Source organism: Acipenser ruthenus, chromosome 2 (assembly GCF_902713425.1).
Source record: "Acipenser ruthenus chromosome 2, fAciRut3.2 maternal haplotype, whole genome shotgun sequence".
NCBI classification, from domain to species: domain Eukaryota; kingdom Metazoa; phylum Chordata; class Actinopteri; order Acipenseriformes; family Acipenseridae; genus Acipenser; species Acipenser ruthenus.
In genome coordinates this window covers 81,436,659-81,459,627 of record NC_081190.1, presented here as the reverse complement: position 1 = coordinate 81,459,627, position 22,969 = coordinate 81,436,659, and the positions used below count along the sequence as shown (strand labels likewise).

At 43.2% G+C, this 22,969-nt stretch overlaps 1 protein-coding gene across 7 annotated transcripts in view; it reads right to left on the bottom strand.

Moving 5' to 3' along the window:
- Positions 1–22,969, bottom strand: part of LOC117408841 (glutamate receptor 2) — an 82,579-nt gene that overhangs the window by 26,136 nt on the left and 33,474 nt on the right. For all 7 annotated transcript variants that reach the window (XR_009309065.1, XM_059002354.1, XM_034014189.3 and 4 more), the window contains exon 4: positions 13,599–13,795. Coding sequence is in view for 6 of the 7 variants with exons in the window: in XM_059002354.1 (XP_058858337.1) it covers positions 13,599–13,795 (197 nt within the window). In the remaining variant the exon portion in view is untranslated. The remainder of the gene's footprint in view (positions 1–13,598; positions 13,796–22,969) is intronic.

The window sequence follows — 22,969 nt, the reverse complement described above, 5'->3', positions numbered from 1 at the left end:
GAACTTTATATCCGCTATCAATACACAAAAGGGAGGAATCACAAACTTAACTGCACAAATTAACAAAGAGTTCAGCAGGTTCAATAACACATATAATATGGTCCTGTCCTATTTTGACTAATTGGTGGCAACGTATCTCACAGATCATGTTTGAAGTTGCAGGAAAACAGTTCCTTCTTTCCCCAAAACTTATAATGTTAGGGTCAACTGTTGACTTATCTGAGGTTACACATTTCCAGGTGAGGTGGATCACTTTGGCAATTACCACAGCAAAACGTATACTTCTGAGACGTTGGAAGAGTGATTCAGGAGTGGGTTCTTAATATGTCCCAACTTTCCAGTTTCGAAAAAATAACATTCTCTGTTAAATAAAATACCCATATTTGATTATGTGTGGGGCCCCTTTCTTCAGTGGGCATCCAAAACACATTAAGCATACTAAGGTTCCCTTCTTATGATATCAGGGGTGGGGCGGATCTCTATCATGGGCCGGGTTCTCTTGTGGCAGAGTTTTCCTCCCTCAGCTTTAATGGCATATTACACTTACCCCTTTTTTTTACATTAATTATTTTTACAGTTTTTTTTTTTGTTGTTAATTTGATTTCACTATTATGTATTATGTAATATATTTATTTAGTTTCTAATGTGTCTTTTAGTTTCAGTTTTTATGTGTCTTTGTGTATCGTGTATATTATTTCTGGATCCTGCTTGTGATTGTTAAAAAAAACAAAAAAACTACTGAAAAATCAATAAAATATGCATTAAAAAAAAAAAAGGCGAGTATGCAGCATCCCCCTGCAGTTGACTTGCCCATACATTGAGACTGCACGTTTGCATCCACTGAATTGGTTGGAAGTTCAGGCAAAGCTTTGCCAAGTTATACAGATGTGGAAATTGATTCGAAACAGCCCAAAAACTCAGTTATACAAGGGCATCTGGCATACTTTAATAAAGTCAATGTATGCAGCACGTTCATTGTCATGTTATTTGTCCCATCCAATAATTTATTTTATTAGTACCGAGTCAAAACAAAGAAGACGTGGCTATTCGGGTCTAAAATTCCAACTGTAACAGCAGATTGAAGCGAGGTGGCTGTGCTGGATCGTTTTAGTACTGATTTAACTTGCAGACAGGAATACTTTTTGTCTCGGCTGACTTTCCAATTTTGTTTCTGAAAGCTGTTTATTTTACGTTCTGTTCAGTAGCCTCTGAAGTAGCCTTTTGTTTAATGTGTGATTCTGAAGCTAAATAGCGATCGATCGTATTTTCTCCAAATACACATTAAGATATGGAAAACAATTACCTCAGTCTGCATGTAGTTTATTTGGGAAATATCTTGAAACGATCATCAGCCGAAATATACTTTGCTTTCTTTGTCGTCCATTTCTACTATTTTACCTCCAATGCTGAAAACTAGATTTTAGCAACCTAAATCAAAACAATGCAGAACCAACTTTGTCCCGCCCCCCCCCTGCACAGTACAGATCACATAAAAGCAGTAAAGACACACTGATAGGCTGATTAAAACTGTGTCATTTGAATCGTAAACAAGAACGTGTTGGAGAATTTATTTTAAGTCTTACTTGTGGACATTTTTTGTTTGTTTTTTGCTTAAGTGCAGTGCACACGGGACGGCGAGGAATAAAAATGGGCTATCTACAGAAGGAAGATACGTAGTTTGCGTCACTTGCGTTGTGCAATAGTTCATTTAAACAAGTTTTCTTTTTTTTCCCTCTCCGTACTTGTTTGTATGCATTGGCCCCTAAGAGGTGAATTTCGCGGTGACCCCTCAATTTCACTATTTCTCCGAAATCGCGAATTAGGTAGGTCCCTAATCATAGCCATGGTGATTCTTGTCTCTGTCCCTTCTCTCTCTCTCAGTGCTGCACTCCAGTACAGCTTGCTGGGGTGGGACCTCGCTTACTTGCTCACTTTTTTTTTCAATACGTGTTTCAGTTTTTCATGCTAGTTGTGTTAGCGTTAATATCCTTTCTGTCAACCTGTTAACCTTACAAAGCGCAGTAACACATTTAAATTAAATAGCCACGCAATCATCAATAGTTATCGTATAACAAACTTTAGGTTGTTACAAATTATCTGATTTCATGTGATCGTTTTGTTGTTACCATGTCAACATACCGTCGCTATTTAACAAAGTTTCAGTTTCAGCACTGCTTGCCTGAGAAGACACAGTTGCTACAGCGACACTGTGGTCACTGATGCTGACAGGCGGAGCCTCCCGCTGGCTCACACACACTCCACTCTCTCGCCCACCGGCAATCCCCCAAAACATCGGCGACTCCTCCCCAAAGATTTCAATAACCAATTCTGTGGTCCGTTTAAGTTTTGAGGGAGGTCCTCCTCCAGTACGCGGATGTTTCCTCTTAAATATTTCTTTTTTAGCGTCCTGTACCATATTCTTCCATCGTTTCTGCACGTCTTTTACAGACCGCACACATAGCGGGTTGACGCTGTTAACTTTTTTGTTATTTTATCCCACGCCTTGTGTTTGTGTACGTTAGTGCATTTTTCGGGAAATTTCCCCAAAAGTATTTCTTTTTCTGCGTTATACTCCTCTAACAAGCACAAATTTTCAGTTACTGTGAACTGTGAACATCACTGTTTGAGAAAAGCGTCAGCCATGTTTTTTTTTTTCCAAGTGTCTTAATTCCCAGAATGCGTTGCGTAATTGTCTAAGTAAGACCAGTCTAACGAAAGACTGTTTTATGCAACCGTTTTAACTGAGTGTCTATCGTTAGTATGGCTTATAATTATATTAAGACAAAGACTTAGTCTATGTTTATGCAACTGGCCCCAGGTTCCGTTTGCACAGACGGTCTTAAATGCTTTTAAGACCACTTCTTGGACTTAGACTTACAATTTAAGCCCAAAATAAATAAGACCTGTTGCACAAAAAAGTCTTTATTTGAGCCTGGTCTTAAATTTAAGTCATTTTTTAAGCCTCCCCCTCACCAGGCTTAAATGGGGAAAAAAGTATCTATTGCTATAGAAGCCAACATGGCAGCAGCACGAATAGCTTTTGCTGAATTTTTTAATGAAAGTGCATTTCATAGGGAAAGAGTATTTAAGGACAGACACAATCCCTTAGAGAATTTAAATAACATTGCTGCGTTTGAACGACAGCGTTTCCACAATGAGGACGTATTAACTTTAGTGAAAATGTTAAAAGCTGACTTGGAGCCTGCAACCAACAGAATCCACAGCACCCCGCAGTCATTCAAGTTTGCGTGGCAATTCGTTTCTATGCCACTGGATCCCTCGACAACTGGAAATATGACATTATGTAATAAAAAAAACCTATGTATATATTATGCCTGTATCTGCTAAACCAAAATGTCTCAAGTTACAGTCTAGCAGCTATCTCACAGATTACCAGTTTGTATACACTTAATAAAATGTTAGACAGTTTTTCCCACCTGATTTAATGATCACTTTTACCTTAATTAGAAATAATTGCTGATAAATATCAAAGCACGTGTATATAGAAGATAATGTGCATTTTGTTAATTAAAGAGCAACTACATTTTTACTGACAAGATATAATTATTGATCTATCAAAATACTACCTGACTATATGCAAATATACATTGGCCGATGCAATATACCAATAACTTTAAGAGAAGAAAAAATGACTTGTTATTAAACATTCTTAACCAGAGTGGGGAACAAGGACAATATATATATATATATTTATAAAGTTTGAGAAAAAGGAAAACGATAGGTTGCGGATGCAACCCCGGTTCCCTGAAAGAGAAAATAACCATCAAGGTATGGGACATTGCCGTCAGGCAGTAGGGATTGGCTGAGCTTTATGTCAAAGCTGCCGATAGGCCTCCGCGCAAGCTGCCGTGTAAGCCCGCCCCCTTGGGAGCTTACTATACGCAGCGCGCGGAGAGTCACTTCCTCTTTTGCCCTTCAGGCCGTGAAGGCCTCCAGAGCGACCTCGCGGCTTGATGGTTATTTTCTCTTTCAGGGAACCGGGGTTGCGTCCGCAACCTATCGTTCCCTTTCAAGTCGAAAATAACCATCAAGGTATGGGAACAGTGTACCCAAGCCGTCGCGAGGGAGGATTCTCGGCAGTAGGACAGACTTACGTCATAACGCAACTGCGTAGGCAGTACATCTACACATATGCGGAGCTGCGCCTCAGCGTCTATGCTCGCAATGACACCTGTCCCAAGGTGGAATAGTCACACCATATTGTCACCTACTCTAGACGTCCGCAACCTGAGGCGTCATAGAGTGCAACACAGATGCTCCAAATGACGGAGCAGAGGATTCCAGCACATTTAGCCTGTAAAACCTCATGAAAGTATGCGGTGTAGCCCAACTGGCTGCCGCGCAAATATCAGACACCGGCACCCCTCGAAAGAGGGCCCAGGATGTCGCCATACCCCTGGTAGAATGCGCCTTCAACTGCCCTGGTGGTGGAAGGCCTGCAGATTCATACGCTAATTTAATAGCATCCACTATCCAGTGGGAAAGGCGCTGTTTAGACAGCGGCTGACCCAAAGATCTAGAACCATGGCATATGAACAACTGTTCTGTCTGCCTCACAGTCCTTGTGCGGTCAATATAACACCTCAATGCCCTCACAGGGCAGAGCATGTGTAACCGCTCTTCCTCTGGGGAAGAAAAAGGAGGAGGATGGAACGCCATCAACTCGACTGACTGGTTCATGTGGAACGGGGATATAACCTTTGGTAAAAAGGCCGGATTAGGGCGCATGGAGACCTTAGAACCGTCTCCTGCAAAACGAGTACAAGAAGGATGCACTGACAGTGCATGTAACTCGCTCACACGTTTTGCTGATACTACAGCCAGCAAAAACGCAGTCTTAATAGATATGAGCTTCATATCCACGCTGTGGAGAGGCTCAAACGGTGCCTTGGCAAGGGCTTCCAGCACCACATCAAGGCTCCACGACGGTAAACTGGTTGTTCTTGGAGGCCGCAAGCGTCTTGCGCCTTTCAGAAACTGAGATGCCAAAAAATGGCAACCAGGTGATAACCCGTCAATGCGTACGTGGCAAGCCGAAATAGCGGCCAAATACACTTTAAGTGTAGAGGGAGACTTACCCTCGTCTAACAGCTTCTGCAGAAACTGTAATATCACTGCCATAGGGCAGGAGACCGGGTCATGGCCCTCAGCCAGACACCAACGCTGAAATAATTGCCACTTATACGTATATTGCGACCGAGTGGAGGGCGCCCTCGCACTTTGAATGGTCGATATAACCGCCGTCGAAAGCCCTAAGGCTGACAGGCGCTCCCGCTCAGGGGCCAAGCCCATAGCTGCATGAGCTTGGGGTTCGGATGCCATAGCCCTCCTTGGGCTTGGGACAACAGGTCCGCTCGCAGAGGGAGCTCCCTCGGGCGACCGTGCAACAACTGCACTAGACTCGGGAACCATATCCTCCGAGGCCACCGAGGAGCGATCAGAATCACTGTCGCTTGCTCTACCCTGACCTTCTCCAAGAAGGCGGGGAGCATCGAAATCGGTGGAAATGCGTACAGGAGCCCTGGCGGCCATTCGTGAGCCAGTGCATCGACTCCTAGGGGGCTGTCGAGGTCCTTCACCGAGAACCATAGGGGGCAGTGCGTGGTCTCTCGCGAAGCGAAGAGATCGACTTGCGCTGTGCCGAACCAGTCCCAAATGCGCTCTACCACCCGAGGGTGAAGACACCATTCGCCCGCAAGAGGACCTCCTCTGGACAGGAGATCCGCTGCGTAATTGACTCTGCCCGGCAGATGAACTGCACGCAGAGAGGCTAACCGCGGTTGAGCCCAGAGCAACAGCCGCGTTACCATCCGGTGAAGACCTGGGGACCGCAATCCGCCCTGGCGATTGATATACGCCACTACTGTGGTGTTGTCTGACCGCACTAACACGTGCTTGTCTAGAAGCACTGGCAAGAAGTGCCGAAGGGCGAGGTCCACTGCTCTGAGTTCCAGAGCGTTGATGTGGGCTGACCTCCAGGGTCCTGACCACACTCCACGGGTCCCTGTCCCGTTCCAGACTGCTCCCCAACCTTGGTTGGAAGCGTCGGTTGTGATAACTTCCCTTCGGAAGATGGGACCCAAGCGCACGCCCTGGCGGATGTTCGACTGAACTCTCCACCAGCGTAATGCTTCCCAGCAGGTTCGGGATACCCTCAGCCTGCGGTGCTTGTCTCTCCGCGGGTGCAACGCGAAGGCATTGAACCAGGCCTGCAGAGGTCTCTGGTGTAGTAAGCCCAAAGGAAGGGCTTGCGAGGCGGCAGCCATCAACCCCAGCATGCGCTGACAGAGCTCCATGCTGACTGTTTCTCTCAACCTGAATAGGGAGAGACACCGCTCTAATGAGGCAACTCTTTGTGTCGATAGGGTCGCTTCCATGGACACTGAGTCCAGATGCAGACCCAAAAACTCGGTCTGTTGGCTGGGCACGAGGCGGCTCTTGTCTGGATTGACCTTCAGACCTTGCCGCTGAAGACGGTCTGTAACCATCACTGTGTGCTGTGCCAACTGCTCCTTTGACTGCGCGCAGACGAGCCAGTCGTCCAGATAGTTCAGCAGTCGAACGCCTTGAACCCGCAAGGGGGCTAAAATGGCGTCCATACACTTCGAAAAGGTTCGAGGAGCTAGAGACAGGCCGAATGGCAGGACACAAAACTCGTAGACCCTGCTCTGAAATGCGAAACGTAGGTACTTCCTGTGACCCGGACAGATGGGAACGTGAAAGTACGCATCTGTGAGGTCTACGGTGGTAAACTAGTCGCCCTGCCGGACAGACTGGACAATGTGCCTGTGCGTAAGCATCTTGAACGACAACACCCGTAGGTATTTGTTCAGTACACGCAGGTCTAGAATAGGGCGGAGCCCGCCGTCCTTCTTTGGCAGAAGGAAGTATTTGGAGTAGAACCCCTGGTCGGTCAGAGCAGCGTCTACTAGTTGAATGGCACGCTTCTTGAGCAATGCCTGTATTTCTGCATTTAGAGCTGAGGACTGAACCGAGTCCTTCACTGCAGTTACCACCACTCCCCTGAAGGGGGGGGGGGGGGGGTTTAACCGGAATTGAAGGGTGTACCCGGTGATTATAGTTTTGCGCACCCAGATGTCGTTGGTGCATTGTTGCCAGAACAGGAGCTGTGGAACAGTGTAGGGGTGGGTTAACGGCTGCCGGGGTTTCTCAGGGCTGCTTAGGCTGCGCTCGCTCACGAGGGGCCTGACCAGAGCCACGAGGGCGTGGTCTGCTACCTCCTCTGGGGCGCCACCCTCCGCGCTGCGGTCTTGCAAACGCGGGTTGGCTGCGTGCTGCAACCCCCGAAGGGGCGGTTTTACTGCCCTGTGGGTGCGCCTGCTGCTGCGGCGGCGCCCTGCGCCATTGGCGCTCCTGCGGCCGCCTTGGCTGGAAAGGCTTGCTTGGCCACATCTTAGCCAACTGCTGCGACGCCTCACGCGCCTTGACGGAGCGTTGCAGCATCTCCTCCACCGCTGGGCCAAACGTGTGCCCCGGGGATATAGGAGCATCTAACAACGGGGCCTTATCAGGCTCCTGTACCCTGGCCTGTGAGAGCCATAGCTGCCTCCTTGCTACTACTAGGGAAGCAATGCTCCTGCCCTGTGCTTGCGCATTTAGCTGAGCCAGCCTGACCAAAAGCTGTGCAACTGCACCCAGCTCGGTTCTGAGCCCGACGGATGGGGACTCAGGCAGGTCGCGAATCAGCGCCGCCTGGTAGACTGTCAGGAGGCTGGCCACGTTGGACAGTCTAACTGCCTCTGTAGCCGCGGCATAACCCTTTTTTAGGTGGGCCTCCGTAATCCTACACTGCCTGTTAGGGCAGGAAGGGTCCTTAGCCAGCCCCGAAAGTGTCGGCGTCTTTACTAGCGCGGCGAACGCGGCGCCCACTGGCGGAAACAGCCCGAAGATGGGGAACGACCTCCCACCGCCTTCCTAGCTCTCTGGCGCAGGGTGCGTGTTTGAAACCCCGCACATAGCTGGCAGTATGCCCTGTCTGCCAGGGCAGATGCTGCATGGTCCGGCCCTAAACATGCGACACAGTCCTCGTGAGGGTCGCTGGCAGGCAACTTGGCCAGACAGGTCACACAACGGTGGAACCCAGACATATTGACGTCAATGACGAAGAGCCGAGGTGCGCGCGTCGAGCACCGAAGCTCCGGGCACCAAGCGTCAAGCACCTGAAGTGCGTGCGTCGAGCGCCGCCGCGTCGAGCGCCGAGGCGTCGAGGGTGCGTGCGTCGAGCACCGAGCGCCGAAGCGTCGAGCACCGAGGTGCGTGCGTCGAGCGTCGAGGCGCCGAGCGTCGAGCACCGAGCGTCGAGCACCGAGGTGCGTCAAGGGTGCGTGCACCGAGCGTCGAGCGTCGAGCGTGCGTGCGTCGAGGCGCCAAGCGCCGAGCACCGAGCGTCGAGCGCCGAAGCGTCGAGCGTCGAGCACCGAGGTGCGTCGAGGGTGCGTGCACCGAGCGTCGAGCGCCGAGCGTCGAGGCGCGTGCGTCGAGCGTCGAGGGTGCGTGCGTCGAGGCACCGAGCGCCGAAGCGTCGAGCGTCGAGCACCGAGCGTCGAGCACCGAGGTGCGTCGAGGGTGCGTGCACCGAGCGTCGAGCACCGAGCGTCGAGCACCGACGTTGATGGAACGTGCACCGAGCGTCGAGCACCGAGCGCCGAAGCGTCGAGCGTCGAGCACTGAGCCCCAAGTGCAGAAGCACTAAGCACAAAGCGCCGAAGCGCTGCACCAAGCGCACAAGCGCTGACACCAAAAGCGCCGGAGCGCGAGCGCCGAAGCGCGAGTACCGAGCGTGGAACGCTAGCACAGACGCCTAAGCGTCAGCTGACCCGCCAAGCGGAGACGCAAAGTGCTGGTACAGTGTCTGGTGCTGTGCAATACTTACCTGAAGGTGCTGGGGATTTTGCACGTTGGTGGTTGTCTTCCTCTGTATAGTGAAGGGAAAAACTTTTTTTTTTTTTTTTTTTTTTTTTTTGTGGACGCTGCAAAAGGAAAGGGAGTGTAGTGCAATACCACGTGGCGGGAACGCGCCGCGGGGGGGGGGACACTGCAGAGCAGACTACCCGCACACACACACGGTTAGCCTAAGCTAGACCGAGGATGCAATTGCGCGTGGCCAAGGCCAACGCAACACGCGTCCGACACACAATGTAAATATATAACAATATAATTACACAAAATATAATATATATAGAAAATATATATACAAAAAACCCACACAGTAAATATAAGGAACAGAGGAAAGACGGGGAGACCACGAAGAACGCAATGCCGAAGCAAAGCGAAAAGGAATATATAATGTAGACACAAAATATATCCTAAAATAATACAATACAATAATAATAATAATAATAATAACTGAAATAAACTCGGAGAAGGGGATAAACCAGCTTCTCAAGCCTAAGCTTAGTGAGTACAATCAGTCAAAATAGCTCTAAGTCCTACCGCTACTGATGCTGAAGGCAAAAGAGGAAGTGACTCTCCGCGCGCTGCGTATAGTAAGCTCCCAAGGGGGCGGGCTTACACGGCAGCTTGCGCGGAGGCCTATCGGCAGCTTTGACATAAAGCTCAGCCAATCCCTACTGCCTGACGGCAATGTCCCATACCTTGATGGTTATTTTCGACTTGAAAGGGAACTGCTGTGTACCAAAATAATCAATAAGAAAAAAGAAAAAATAAAAGGATATTTCAGGTACTTAAAAAGGTAGAATAATTGATTACAAATCAATTATCAGGACGTTTCGGACTACAAGTCTTTCATCGGCTGAATACAAAAAAACAGTTTTTTTTTACTGTTTTTTTGACTGATATTGTTTATATTCAAATCCATGATGTATTCTTATATGATGCAATGGTGTTCTATATATTGTGACATCATTTTTACTTCTATCTTTAAATCTGTATTAATTCTAATTAACATTATTTTATATAAACTTATATTTATATTATCATGCAATGCTGGCTCTGAGGATCAGTCTTGATTTGGCCTCCCCAGCTTATCAGCGTGCACATCTTTTGAATGAATTTTGTTTATTTATTTATTTAAATGTTATATATTTATTGGAGTTAATTCATTCTTATCTGTTGAGTCCCGCTGTCATAATCATGTTCAGTCTATTTATCCATTTATTTTTCTTCTTCTATATGTTGCATTGTCTAATTTTAGCTTTTCTAATAGTACAAACTACATCATTTATGTCATGTCCTTGACTGGTGAAGTGCTGTACTTGGTTCATTTTTTTTTTTTTCTAATTAATGAAGGGTGGTTCTGATTTTTTTTTTTTTTAATATAAAGTTGTTCCAGTCTCTCCAACATATTTTATTTCATCACATTTTTCACAGGCTATTCCATAAACAACATTGCTATTTTTACAGTAGGTATTGGTTTTTAGTGAATATGTGTTGTTCTTATGTTTAATTATATTTTTACTTTTGTCCATGTATTTACACACTTCACATGTACTAGTGCAAGTATTTGTAGAACCTATTCTGTCAATTATTCTTTTATGTTTACTGTGAACTAAAATATCACCTAAATTACCTACTCTTTTGAATGCTTCAACAGGGGCCTTAAGAAATACTTTTTTCAATTTTTCTGAATTATGTAGAATCCGCAAGTGTTTCCAAACTATCTTAGCTATATTAGGCAAACGTTTAGAGTAAGTCATTACTAATGGGACTATTTTGACCTCTTTATCTCTATTTTTATAATCTAGTAGATCATCTATTTTTAGTTTATCCACTTAACTCCATCTCTATAATTCTTTCTTTGTATCCTCTTTTTTTAAGATTTGTTTTTAATACATTTCTTTGTTTTACAGTCACTTTCTTTTGAGCATATTCTTCGTATTCTTATTCCTAGACCCTTTGGGATTGCCCTTTTATTGTGTATCGGATGTGCAGAGGACATGTGTAAATACTGGTGCATGTCAGTAGGTTTACAGAAGAGGTCAGTCTCAATTGAACCTTCTTCAAGTTTTACTATGGTATCTAAAAATTCTATTTATTTTCTTGTCCATCGAAGGTCCACCTTAATATTAATGTGTATTTCATTCGCCATTTTATGAAACTGGAAAAGAGATTCTTCTCCATGTGTCCAAACCCCCAAAAACATAATCTACAAACCAAATGTATTCTAAAGGTTCTCTTTCCAATTTTCTAAGGGTGGATTGCACACATCGAGATCAAGATTCGACCCAATCTAGGACTGACTAACTGACCTGGATTCATTTATGTTGCGCAGATCAAGACTGGTGGCGGATCTGCGGATCCGAGATTGAATCTAAAATTCACCCGTTAAACCTGGATTCAGGTTGTCTGTGATGCTAGTTGATTACGAAACACCGACTTGTGAAGTGGTAATCAGAGCATAACCATGGCAACGACTAAAACCTGTGCGTTTTCCTTCTTTGAGAAAAACCTTTTATCAAATTTAATTTTTGATAACTATAAAGATATTATAATATAGAGAATAAAAAAATTAAAAAACGATAACCAAACGTTATTTAAAACACAATGTTGTAGGGCAACAGTGTGGAGTAGTGGTTAGGTCTCTGGACTCCTGACTGGAGGGTCGTGGGTTCAGTCCCAGGTGGGGGACACTGCTGCTGTACCCTTGAGCAAGGTACTTTACCTAGATTGCTCCAGTAAAAACCCAATGGTATAAATGGGTAATTGTTTGTAAAAAGTAATGTGATATAATTGTAAGTTGCCCTGGATAAGGGCATCTGCTAAGAAATTAATAATAATGTTGTTTTCTGGTTACGCTGCTATGCGGGCATTTACATTTTACACCGGGAACAAGTCTTAAAAAAAAAAGTGGCTACCGTTGGCTTTTGGACACACGTTGGATTATACATTTTGAATCTCTTATGAGAAAAAAAGTTAAGTGCAAAACAATGAGAAATGTATTAATTCAAGTAACTAATTTAACTGTGCCACAGTTCCCATATACATCTTTAATATATATTGTATATATAGCAAAGGCTGGAAGTATAAAAAATAATTCATGTTTATGAATATAATGAAACACCGCAGTCACATACATCAACACTGTTTAAAGAATGTAAAAATGTCTAAATACGGCATTAACAAATGGTGCTTTTATAGTAAAGAGCAGCTTTATGTTCATCAAAACCACAGCAAAGGCAATCGCTAGGTTATAGTTTTCTTAAAGGGATTGTCAGTTGCTCCTGATTTGTTAGCAGCTCCCACTCGATATTGGTCAGTACTATCTGAATTTGGCCAGAACAAGCTCAAATTCCCTTTAAAATCACAACATGAAGGGACGGCGCAGTCCAGCGACAATGTAAAACACTTTGACTTGATGTTTGCGTTTTAACACGTTTCTTCAAAATGTGGCTCTATATCTGTGCAAAACTCTGTCTAAATTTTTGTTTTGAAACACATATCAAGCTGTAGAGGATTTTTTATGCTTTTGTCAACGCTGAAATTTTCATGTAAACCCAGTTTAAGAAAGCTGAACAATATCACTAATTGTGCAAATCCAAATGGGAACACTGACAGAAACATTTAAATAGACCACTATGAAACTATAGAAATGTCAACTTTGTTCTTCATCCAGTCGCTCCCTTTTGTTATATATCGGTACATAATGTTAGCAAGGGCATTTGACATGAAGCCAAAACATTTACCTTACTTCATGGTAGTAAGTATTACATTTGAAATAACTTCTGCAGCTTTCATGTAAATAAATGAATCCCCCTACTTATTATTATTCTAATTTCATGGTTTGGTGGCCTCGTCTTTTTGGGGGGAGGTGGCTAATAGCCACTTCCTATCTGCGGCACTGGGATGCATGTAACTGTTCGTGTATTTCCAGCCGGCCTCACGCAGGTAGTCGTCGAGCACCCACGGACGAGGCCTCCGGCCTAATTTATCTTTCCCTGAGAGCCCACCACAGTCATCGGGCCCTGAGCGCCCTTCACAGTTCATAAATCATCTGCAATTGCAATCATCATCATTCATTCATTGCCATTCATTCATAGCGGATTCTCCATGCTGAATGTATAAGGCTGTATATGCTTTGGAAACTGTCTTGCGGTATATCTATCAATCGTGATACAATCTCATCATTTTCTTCTTCTTACTTGCATCTACTTACTGTACAACTGTGCTGTTGCTAGTGGTTTTGTTTTTAAGGATAAGCCACAACAATATGAAGTTTAGCTGAAGTGTTCTCCAGTCTGAGCCAAGTTTCTACAAACTTACGCATGGTAATCAGTTGGATTTAATTTCACTGTTGATTAATGAACCAGAGCATGTAAACCATGATTATGTTGAAAAAATATACCGTATTGCAGTAATGGGTACAGCACAGGGGACATTTGTATTAAGTAATGAGAGAATTCTAAAATCCTGAATGTTGTCGTAACACATTAACATGAAAAAATGATACAATAACTCCCTGAAGGAAAAAATAGACTTGTCTAGCTGACTTGTCAGTGTATTCACTTACATGCTATTTTTCATGAAACAGTGTACACCACTATGGATTGCCATCTAAAGTGGCTGCTGACAGAACACAGACAAGAGTAATAACTGCATACCTGTTCCATAATGTCTTTCACTTTATCTTGCTCACAGTCCAGAATCACCCTCCTTTCTTTCTTGATCTCAAGATCTTGAAACAGAGAGCGATAAGCTTCGTCTTTCTTTTCATCTTTGAGGTTGCCTACATTGATTGCCGTTACTTGCCATTTCTTTTCAGCAGCAGTATCCAGCACTACTTGCAGCGTTGATAAACCTGAAAGAAGCAAAATGATAATTCATAAACTCATTTCTTTAAAACAATATATGAGCAGGTTTAAGTTATAATAGTTATGATGTTTCAGAAATTGCTAAACTGTATAGAATATTTCTGCTAAAATAAAAAAATAAAACATTCAATAACTATACAGTAGTTGAACAGCTATTTAACCTTTGCATTCATGAGGTATATCCATAAACATATGTAATATTACATATTAGGGATGTAAGTTATTATTTTTTTTATTAACTTTTCAGCTGTTTTTGACGTTGTGACAGGGGAGACCAGTGCTGGCTATTGGGCACATGCGTGATCCTGCGGGGGGGCGGAAAGCCCTGTAGGACCCGCCTGTCAATCATGGAGATGACACAGAGAGGTTGGGTGAGGGTGTGTCACGGCTCTCTCTCTGAGTGGTCAGGAGGCGGGTCTTGGGGGGACAGTCGACCAATAAAAATGATGCTCTGTTATTCCTTTGCTCTTGCCCTTCTAGGAGAGACAACAGCGGGAGCTCTGTTTGGAAACCTGGATTAAAAACAACGCCAAAAAAAACCATTTCGCTCTTTTCAAATTTGGTTATGTTCAGATCGCAAAATGGTTATTTTTTGCAGCCAAGTCAGAAATCGGCAATTGAGTGTAAAATGTATATAAAATGTAAATAATTACACATTTTTATGTGAGCAAACATGGAGCCAGTTGGAACTTCAGACCTTAAGAAGAGAGGGAGATCTAAAGAAATTGATTGGAAGAAATATTTTATTTGTCAACAAGACTATGGAACAAATAAGCAAAATAAAATTCTAAGAACTGCAACTGAAGATGTAATAATCTGCTTGAAACAAGTGAAAGGATAAAATACAAAGATGTAGAGCATGTTGACACTATTGATCATATTCAAGCATACTTGGATGAGGCACCTGACAGTGTTCAATGGCACAAAACATGCTATGCAGCTTTCACCAATGTTGCTCCCATTAATCAAGTGAAAACCATTTTGAAAGTACAAGAGAAATTGCTGCTACATCTACAGATGAAGGCAAATATAGCCATGATCCCACCAGCAGCAGCAGTACTCACTCCCACAGAAGTTTGCTTACGCCTGTGAATTGGGAGAAGTGTGTATTTTGCCAGGATGATAGATCTAGGGAAAAGATTCATAGCATTCAGATCCTGGACACATCTAAAAATATTCTACATCTTGCCCAACAAGACACTACCATGCAATGCAGACTAGCAGGAGGCAATGACTTAATTGCAGCAGAAGGTAAACATCATCTCAAATGTTATGGAAAATTTGTCAAAAAATACAGATGCAGCACAGCTTGTCTAGACACTGATGAGCCACAAACTATATGTTTGAACAATGTGGCTGATGAGCTGAAGGAGGGCCTGGCAAGAGGTGAAATATACTCTTCATCAACAGCCTGGGATCGATACTGTGAACTGATCCCGGATTTCAACAAAGACCCAGGAGTTTACAGGAGTCATCATTTCAAGGCCAAGCTTGACAAGTTGCTTCAAGGCAGAGCATCGTTTGTTCGTCCTCTGAACCCTGTTGAACCACTTTTGATATTTCCTGATGTAACAACCAGGTGATGTTGTATCAGAAGATATTCTGGATTACCTTACAAGTGCTGCCAAGAATAGCAAAGAGATGTTGACAGGGTTCTCCCCAGGCCTTTTCAGCCAGCAAAGTGGCTGTCGCCGCCCGGCTGAGAAAACCAGATCCGCCCATCTTGCAGATGCTACTGGGCCTTTAACAATAAGGATTGATTTCACTTCTAGCAGACTAGAAGAACCACATGACAGCTGTGTTACACAACATTTAACTAATCAGAGGTTGAAGGGGCGGGTTTTCTGTGTTAAGCACTTAAGAGAGGCTAAAACATTAAAAATGACTGCTAAAAAAATAAGCGCAATCGGCACAATCCACCACCTAATACTATATTTGCGCCAGCTACTTTATTAAATAAATAAATCATTATCATTGTCAATTTCTTGTCGTATTATTGTACTGTAAGGTGATCTATAGTTCATAATACCGATACATATGCACCAAAAAAAAAAAAGCGTATTCCATTTGTTGTGATATCGTAACAATATGTACCCAGGTGCTTGTGAAAGATATTGGGGGTTCATATATAAAGGCTGTACACCTTTAAAAAGAAAGGCGTGATGGGATATCAGCTGAACACTTGTAAGCTGACATACAAATGCTTAAGCGCAGAGGTGCTGGATTATTACACTCCGGTTTCATGCAACAGTTATGATGGTGACTGTTGAAGGTGATGTGCTAAAAAAATGGTTAAAATGAACAGTTGCATTCAAAAAATGTAGAACAGCAAAAAACTAAAATAGACATGCATTAACTAAAAAGTTATTTTGCAGTTAAAAGTGCTCCCGACTATAATGTTCTGCCGCCCGGCTGTACAAAATTCCCGGGGAGAACCCTGTGTTGACAGACTTTGTCACAAAGAGACTAGCCACAAGAAGCACAGACTTTTATGACACCCTCTACATGAGGAATTCCAAAACATTCTCAAGTCTCTACAGTGCTGATGCCAAGCATGACAAACAAAAGACACAGAGTGCAAAGGCAGACAGGGATATGTTCCGCCATATCATCGTTGCGATGGAGAGTGGTTGTGAGGTTAACATGGATGAGCTCCTTCAACAGGAGCTATGTGCAGTTCCCTTGTCACTTGCCACAACAGATTCAACACTTAGGCATACAAACAAGGCTGAACTTGCTACCAGACTTGCGGAAGCTGTAACAGAGACAGTTATCAGATGTATCAGAGTGTATCAGATCTGAGTACATGCACAGATCATAGGCGGAATGGCCTTAGTCTGAGCCATGGGTAGACCACAAGGTTCAACAACATTTGGAAACTTGGCTGATGAGTTCACACGGAAGGTGAAATCTCAGTTTAGTGGAAATAACACCAGAGTCGATGTTGTATTTGATAGGTATCAACAGAATTGTGGGACAAGAGCTCAATGCAGCACAACTCTTTGCAAGATTTGCACCATTATAAAGAGAAGACAAGTGAAGTTACCTGCCAACTAGAACAGCTTCATTGAACTGGATGAAAACAAGGCCAGTTTGGCTCAATTTCTGTCAAATGACCTTGTGCAACAGGATCACAATGATGGCCATAAAGTTGTAGTTGGTGGAGGATTTGTAGTCCTGAAAAGGTGATATCAACAGCTGGACGGGACATCACCCACCTTGAAGCGATGCATGAGGAAGCAGATACCCGGATACTCTGGCATGCAGCTGATGCAGCAGCTAACGGGTACCAGAGACTCATAATCAATTGTCGTGATACTGATGTGCTGGTATTATTAACTGTATTTGTACAGCGTCTGAGTAAAGAAATCTGGATGAAAGCTGGGACAGCCAAAAAACCATGCTACATCAAAGTTCACGAAATTAAATTGAGATGTGAAATTCTAGATGGCCTACTGGCATACCATGTCATCACAGGCTGTGATACAACAAGTCAGTTCACAAGCATAGGCAAAAAGACCTCATGGAAGGTGTTCTAGCAAAGCCCTCACCTTCTTAATCTGTTAGGCGAAAATGAAGTGCCTGGTCCTGACAGCCTGTCCTCAGCTGAAGAGTTTGTGTGTAGGTTGTATGAACCATACACATCATGCAGCTCCATTAATTTGGTTTGCTGTTCAATGTTCTGCAGACTCAAGGCAAATGTGGACACCCTAACACCAACCAGAGATGCCTTAATACTACCAATCAAGAGAGCTCACTATCAGGCCTGCATATGGAAGCAATGTCTTGTTACCCATCCACAGTTAACTTCACCACTGAATTGTGGTTGGCACATGGTGGATGACAAGCTTGTCCCTCAACTGATTACTAAGGAAAAGGGGAATGTATTGTATTGGGGCATGTGGATGTGCTCGTTCAGCATGGTGCATGAACTCCTTGGACAGTGTGGAAGTTGAAAGTCATGCATGAGTAAGTTAATTCATTCATTTACTGATGCATTAATGTACAAAGTTTTGCAGTCTGTATAAACCAAGAAAAGCAAATTCCAAAGTGCCAACCACCCTAACATATACTATTAGGGTCTCGTCTATCAAAAAAAAATGGTTTGCTGCTTTTACCCACCGATGTGAACGAATGTCTTATAGGAGGTACTATCTCAACTTGGCCCTGACTACTATACCCTGCTCCATACACAGCAGCGGCGCCATATAGAGTTGCTACATATAATGATTTGATAGTGGATTTTAATACAACAACATTTGTTTACGTAATATGCATTATAGAAATCAATAGATCCAATTTTTGCATGTGAGTGACATTTAATGTGTGATTTATAGTATTCACACATTGTCAAATGGTTTCTGTTAACAGAGAAAATAAAATAATAAAAAAAACACACAGTGCATGAATGTCACCTGACAAACCTTCAAAGTTTTAAAACTACTTTTGAATTCCTGGCTAGCGAACGAAGCTTCCAACCTTCGAACTCAGCCCTACTCTTGTTTAATGGCTACTCCATTGCCATTAAAGATTGCACAGTATTTATCGAGATTACTCATGACTTTAAGATAATGTTGCATTTTACCCCTATGAAAATACATTTTACTCCCTGTGTTAAAATTAAAGGGTAAGTTTCTCCCAGACCCAAAACTGTATCTGGAGCGTTAAATATATTACATATAGTACAGCTGATAAGCAAAAGTATTGTGTATTTTATGATAAAAGCATGACATTTTCTACAGTCTTTCTACATACCATAAGGTTATTTTCAGATGTGGAGCCATCTTGGATTTGACCTCTGACAACCGTGAGAGGTCAGTGACCTCGGATAATGATAATTTGCTATTTCAGAACCATGTGTCATAATAACATGATCATCAACTCCATAAATTACACAATTTTTATGTGTGTTTCTGTGTTTCTGTGTCCTGCAGACATCTACAGATTATTTTCAAAGGTGATGTTTGACATGTATTTAAATTGTGAGGCCAATGACCTCAAACAATGCTGATTTACAATGGTCTGTACCCTGCATCACAACACATATGTTTAAATGAAAAAAATAAACTACTTTTATGAGAGTTATGGTGTTGTTCTGTCCCACAGAGTGTATATTGTTGTCATAATGATGTAGAAGCCGCCATATGTTTATCATAATAATGGCCACGAGATGTCAATCAGTATTTTCAACTCGCTACACTGTGCAGTAAGGTGGCCTAGAAGTGCAAAACAGAATTAAAATATTTTGAGAACACATAAAATATTTTTAAAACACAAAAAATATTTTGAGGACATAAAACATATTTTTGTTCTCAAAGTATTTATTTTATATATTTTTTCTAATTGTGTTTTACACTTCTGGGCCACCATAGAGCAGTACTATTCTAACACCGTTATGATATACTTGTATGCTTGTATGCTGCAGGTGAATCTCTTTTGCATGTTCAGCACCTCAGCACTCCTGCAAACACTTTAGTGGTGGCAGCCTGTGTAGAAACTATTAGCACAAAAACTTGTTTATCTCTGGTGTTGGTTCCCTCTCCTCCCCTATCACTATGGCAAAACGCCACATCCTGTTAGACCCTACCACACCTAAACCCAAAAACCCAAAGCCAGCTGGCACAACTAATTGGGAGCTTTGTGTGCTTTGTCAGAAGGAGGCTGGGGAAGCTGTGCAGTGTCCAGCTAAATCAACCAAGGCACCCATTGACAGCACCTACAAATCATTAGCAGGTCACCTCAGTCAGTTTCAGGAACTTGGGCACATGCCAATGGACTTAATGATGGGGATGCCATGGAAGCCACAATGATGACACACCTTGCTGGCTGGCATAAAACATGTCTTTTGAAATTTAACCAAACAAAGCTTGAACGACTACAGAGGAAATCCAGAGAAGAAAGGAAAGCTGGTACTTCATCAGCTGTGCACATACTTTCAAAACATGGCAACATTGACCTCACAGAGCCTATATGCTTCCTCTGCGATGAGCCAGCTGGCTCTGCAGGCCTCTACCAAGCTTCTACCAATGACATTGATTTGAAGTTTCAGAGATGTGCAATGGAACTACAAGACACTGCTCTGCTGGCCAAGCTTGCACCTGGGGACATGATTGCCCTTGAGGCTAAGTACCACCTGAAATGCCTTGTGAAACTCTACAATAGAGCAAGAGTAGCTGACAGCACAGACGCTGATGAGGATCCCAATGGTCATGTCCACGGCATTGCATTTGCAGAGTTAGTGGCCGACATGGAAGACTTCCGCATGGAACAATCAGTTTCCCCAGTCTTCCAGCTAGTTGATCTGGCACACATGTACAAGACATAGCCAATGGGGTCTGCCAACGTTTTAGGATGGATGAAGTTGTGTGTCCACCAAAGATGTGTCAAGCACTCTTCACGACAGCAGCAGTTGACAACATTGATTACAGTACTAGTTTCACAACTGCAAATGATTCATTTCATGGCACTGACATTTCGCTTATGCAGCATCCATCCCATCAGTTTGCAGGACTTGACCGTGGTCTGTTGGTCATCAATCAAACCACTTCCTCCACTAGGTCAGCTGCTCCTCTGCCATCAAAGTACACAAATGTGCCGCCAGCTGCCTTGAAGACCAATCAGTTCACTGTACCATGGTCCTGTGAGACCCCCCAACCTGCAACCGTTGCACAGACTGCAAAGGCAGAGTCTGATTGGCTCACTACAGTGATGGCAGCTCTCAAGAAGCAGCAGTTGCGCAGGATGGACTGGCTATCCTGGGCTGCCTACCATGCCGACATCCAGAAAGCAGTAATCCCGCCTACAGCAATCAATGCACTATTACCATTGTTCCTGGACACTGCACACTCAGTCCAACTTGCAACACAGTTTTGAACTCGTCGTGTAATTGAATACTAAATCAGTGAAGCTAAATCTTTCTGCATTTTTTACACCATAGGAGTAATTTACATGGGGGACATGTCCCTCTCACTTTTTCAATGATGGGGAAATGTCCCTCTCACATTGCAGGAGTACTAAAACTTATTTCAAGATAATTTATTGGTATAATCACTAGTCAGTATAGAAGTCAATGGGAAGAAAAATTGTATCAGATCCGGGATCACTGGAGCCGGATCATGAGATGGTGTTTTACTATGAGGATCTGAATCAGGCTCCACTGATGCCAACACCTTAACTAGGGAAACTGACCAATGAGAAGTGAACATATGTGGCGTGTAGTTTAAAAACCCTGGCTGACAAATTTCTATACAGCCTGAGATCACAGTAATTTTGGAGGAAAATGACAAACAGATGGACAAAGATAGAGGAGGATGCACTGTATCCAAAACACAGGGAAATGGTTTAAGTTTGTAATTCACCATAGCTTGTATTATTTACTAATGTTATCACACTGAGGTTTCTGTCTACTTAAAGTTTAACTTTTCATTTTAAATTGAAACAGTAAACTTAAAACAAAATTATTTTGTGTGTTTAAATATATCACACAGACTGTCACATCTCTATTTATCAATGTTCCAAAAACTCACTCTTGGTCATATTTGACTAAACACTAATAATAAAAAAAAAACATTTAGCATAACGAACATTAATGTATTCAGTTGCGTTTTTACCTGTAAACAGGAACATGTTTAACCCTTTGCGGTCCATTGTCGGACTGGGTCCGACATTGCAATTATTCCTCACAGGTCCTTTGTCGGACTGGGTCCGACATCATTATAGCAACACAATAAACGGGTGTTTAGTCGTTTTTTCTCCGGAAAAAGCCGAGAAAACCATTCAATTGCCGAGTGGGAGCGACAGGAGCCGAGACAAGTCGGAAAAAAAAAAAATAAATAAAAAAGGCGTATCTCATGAATAGTCATACATGGTATCAGGTATCAGATAACGGGGCGTTCATAGTAAACAAGCTGGCTGAGTGCGTCAGCGCACTGAGACTATCATGGACATTTGCAGAGGTTTTTCAGATGTTATAGTAATAAAATAATGACTTGGATCGCATTATTGAGGAGTTTGGTGATAAAACGAGTGATCCGGAGATGATCGATTGGTATGTACGACTATTATTATTATTATTATTATTATTATTATTATTATTTATTTCTTACATAGCTGAACGCTATAGCAAACGAAAGGGTGGGGCGGGGCTGGAGATGCCTAGTGAGTGCTTTGTTGATATGCAGGGCCATTTAAACCCGTTTGACTGTGAAAAAAAATACTTTTAAACAGCGCGTATAAAATTAACTGCGCGTGTGAAAATTAATTAGACCTGGCGTGCCTGACGCGCGATTAATAAATGGACTGCAAAGGGTTAAAGTTTGCAACTCATTGTCTGGAGCTTGGTGTTACATTATTCTCAATACTGCATTTTGAGGTTCAAGCTACATGTGCATATTTTAAGTGGATGGAAGCTGAAAATACTTTTTAGAAACACCCTTTTCTTATACCAATACTAGCAAAACTGTATTTCTCTCAAGTATTTCAATTGTGGGGAAACCTCAACGTTTCTAGAAATAAATTTCAAGGGCAATTCTCATCCCACTCATTAAATCTGCATTATGCCACACTCACTGTAGCGCTCAACGCTGCCTCAGGGGCTGGTTGTCCTAAAGGGATCTCATCCTGGATCCAACCTCCGATCTGAGTGGAGCTTCAGTGCTCTTCAAAGACTAAAGTCATGACTTCGTAATTCCATGACTCAGAAGCGACTGAATAATGTAGCTATTTGCCATTCTAATGGCAACATTGGAGGTGGCTTACATTGACTGAAAATGAGTGATCAACAGACACAGCATTCAGCAGCAGGACAGGCAGAGAGGCAACATAAAGTGGAACTGCACTGCTTACCTTTTAATTTTAACATGTATTCCTCGTCTGATGTAAAAAATAAAAAAGCCATTTTCCTTTCTAATTTAACCCTTTGCGGTCCTATGTCGGACCTGGTCCGACATTGCAATTTTCCCTTTCCGGTCCAATGTCGGACCCTGTCCGACATCATCAAAAAGACGTAAAAAACAGTTCTCTAGTGGTTTTTTCTCCAGAAAAAGCAGAGAAAACCATTCAATGGCCGAGTGACACCAATAGGAGCCGAGAGAACCCGAAAAAATAGGGGAAGATCTCAGCAATACACTTAGCCCCGGCACCAGAGAGTTAACACGGACATA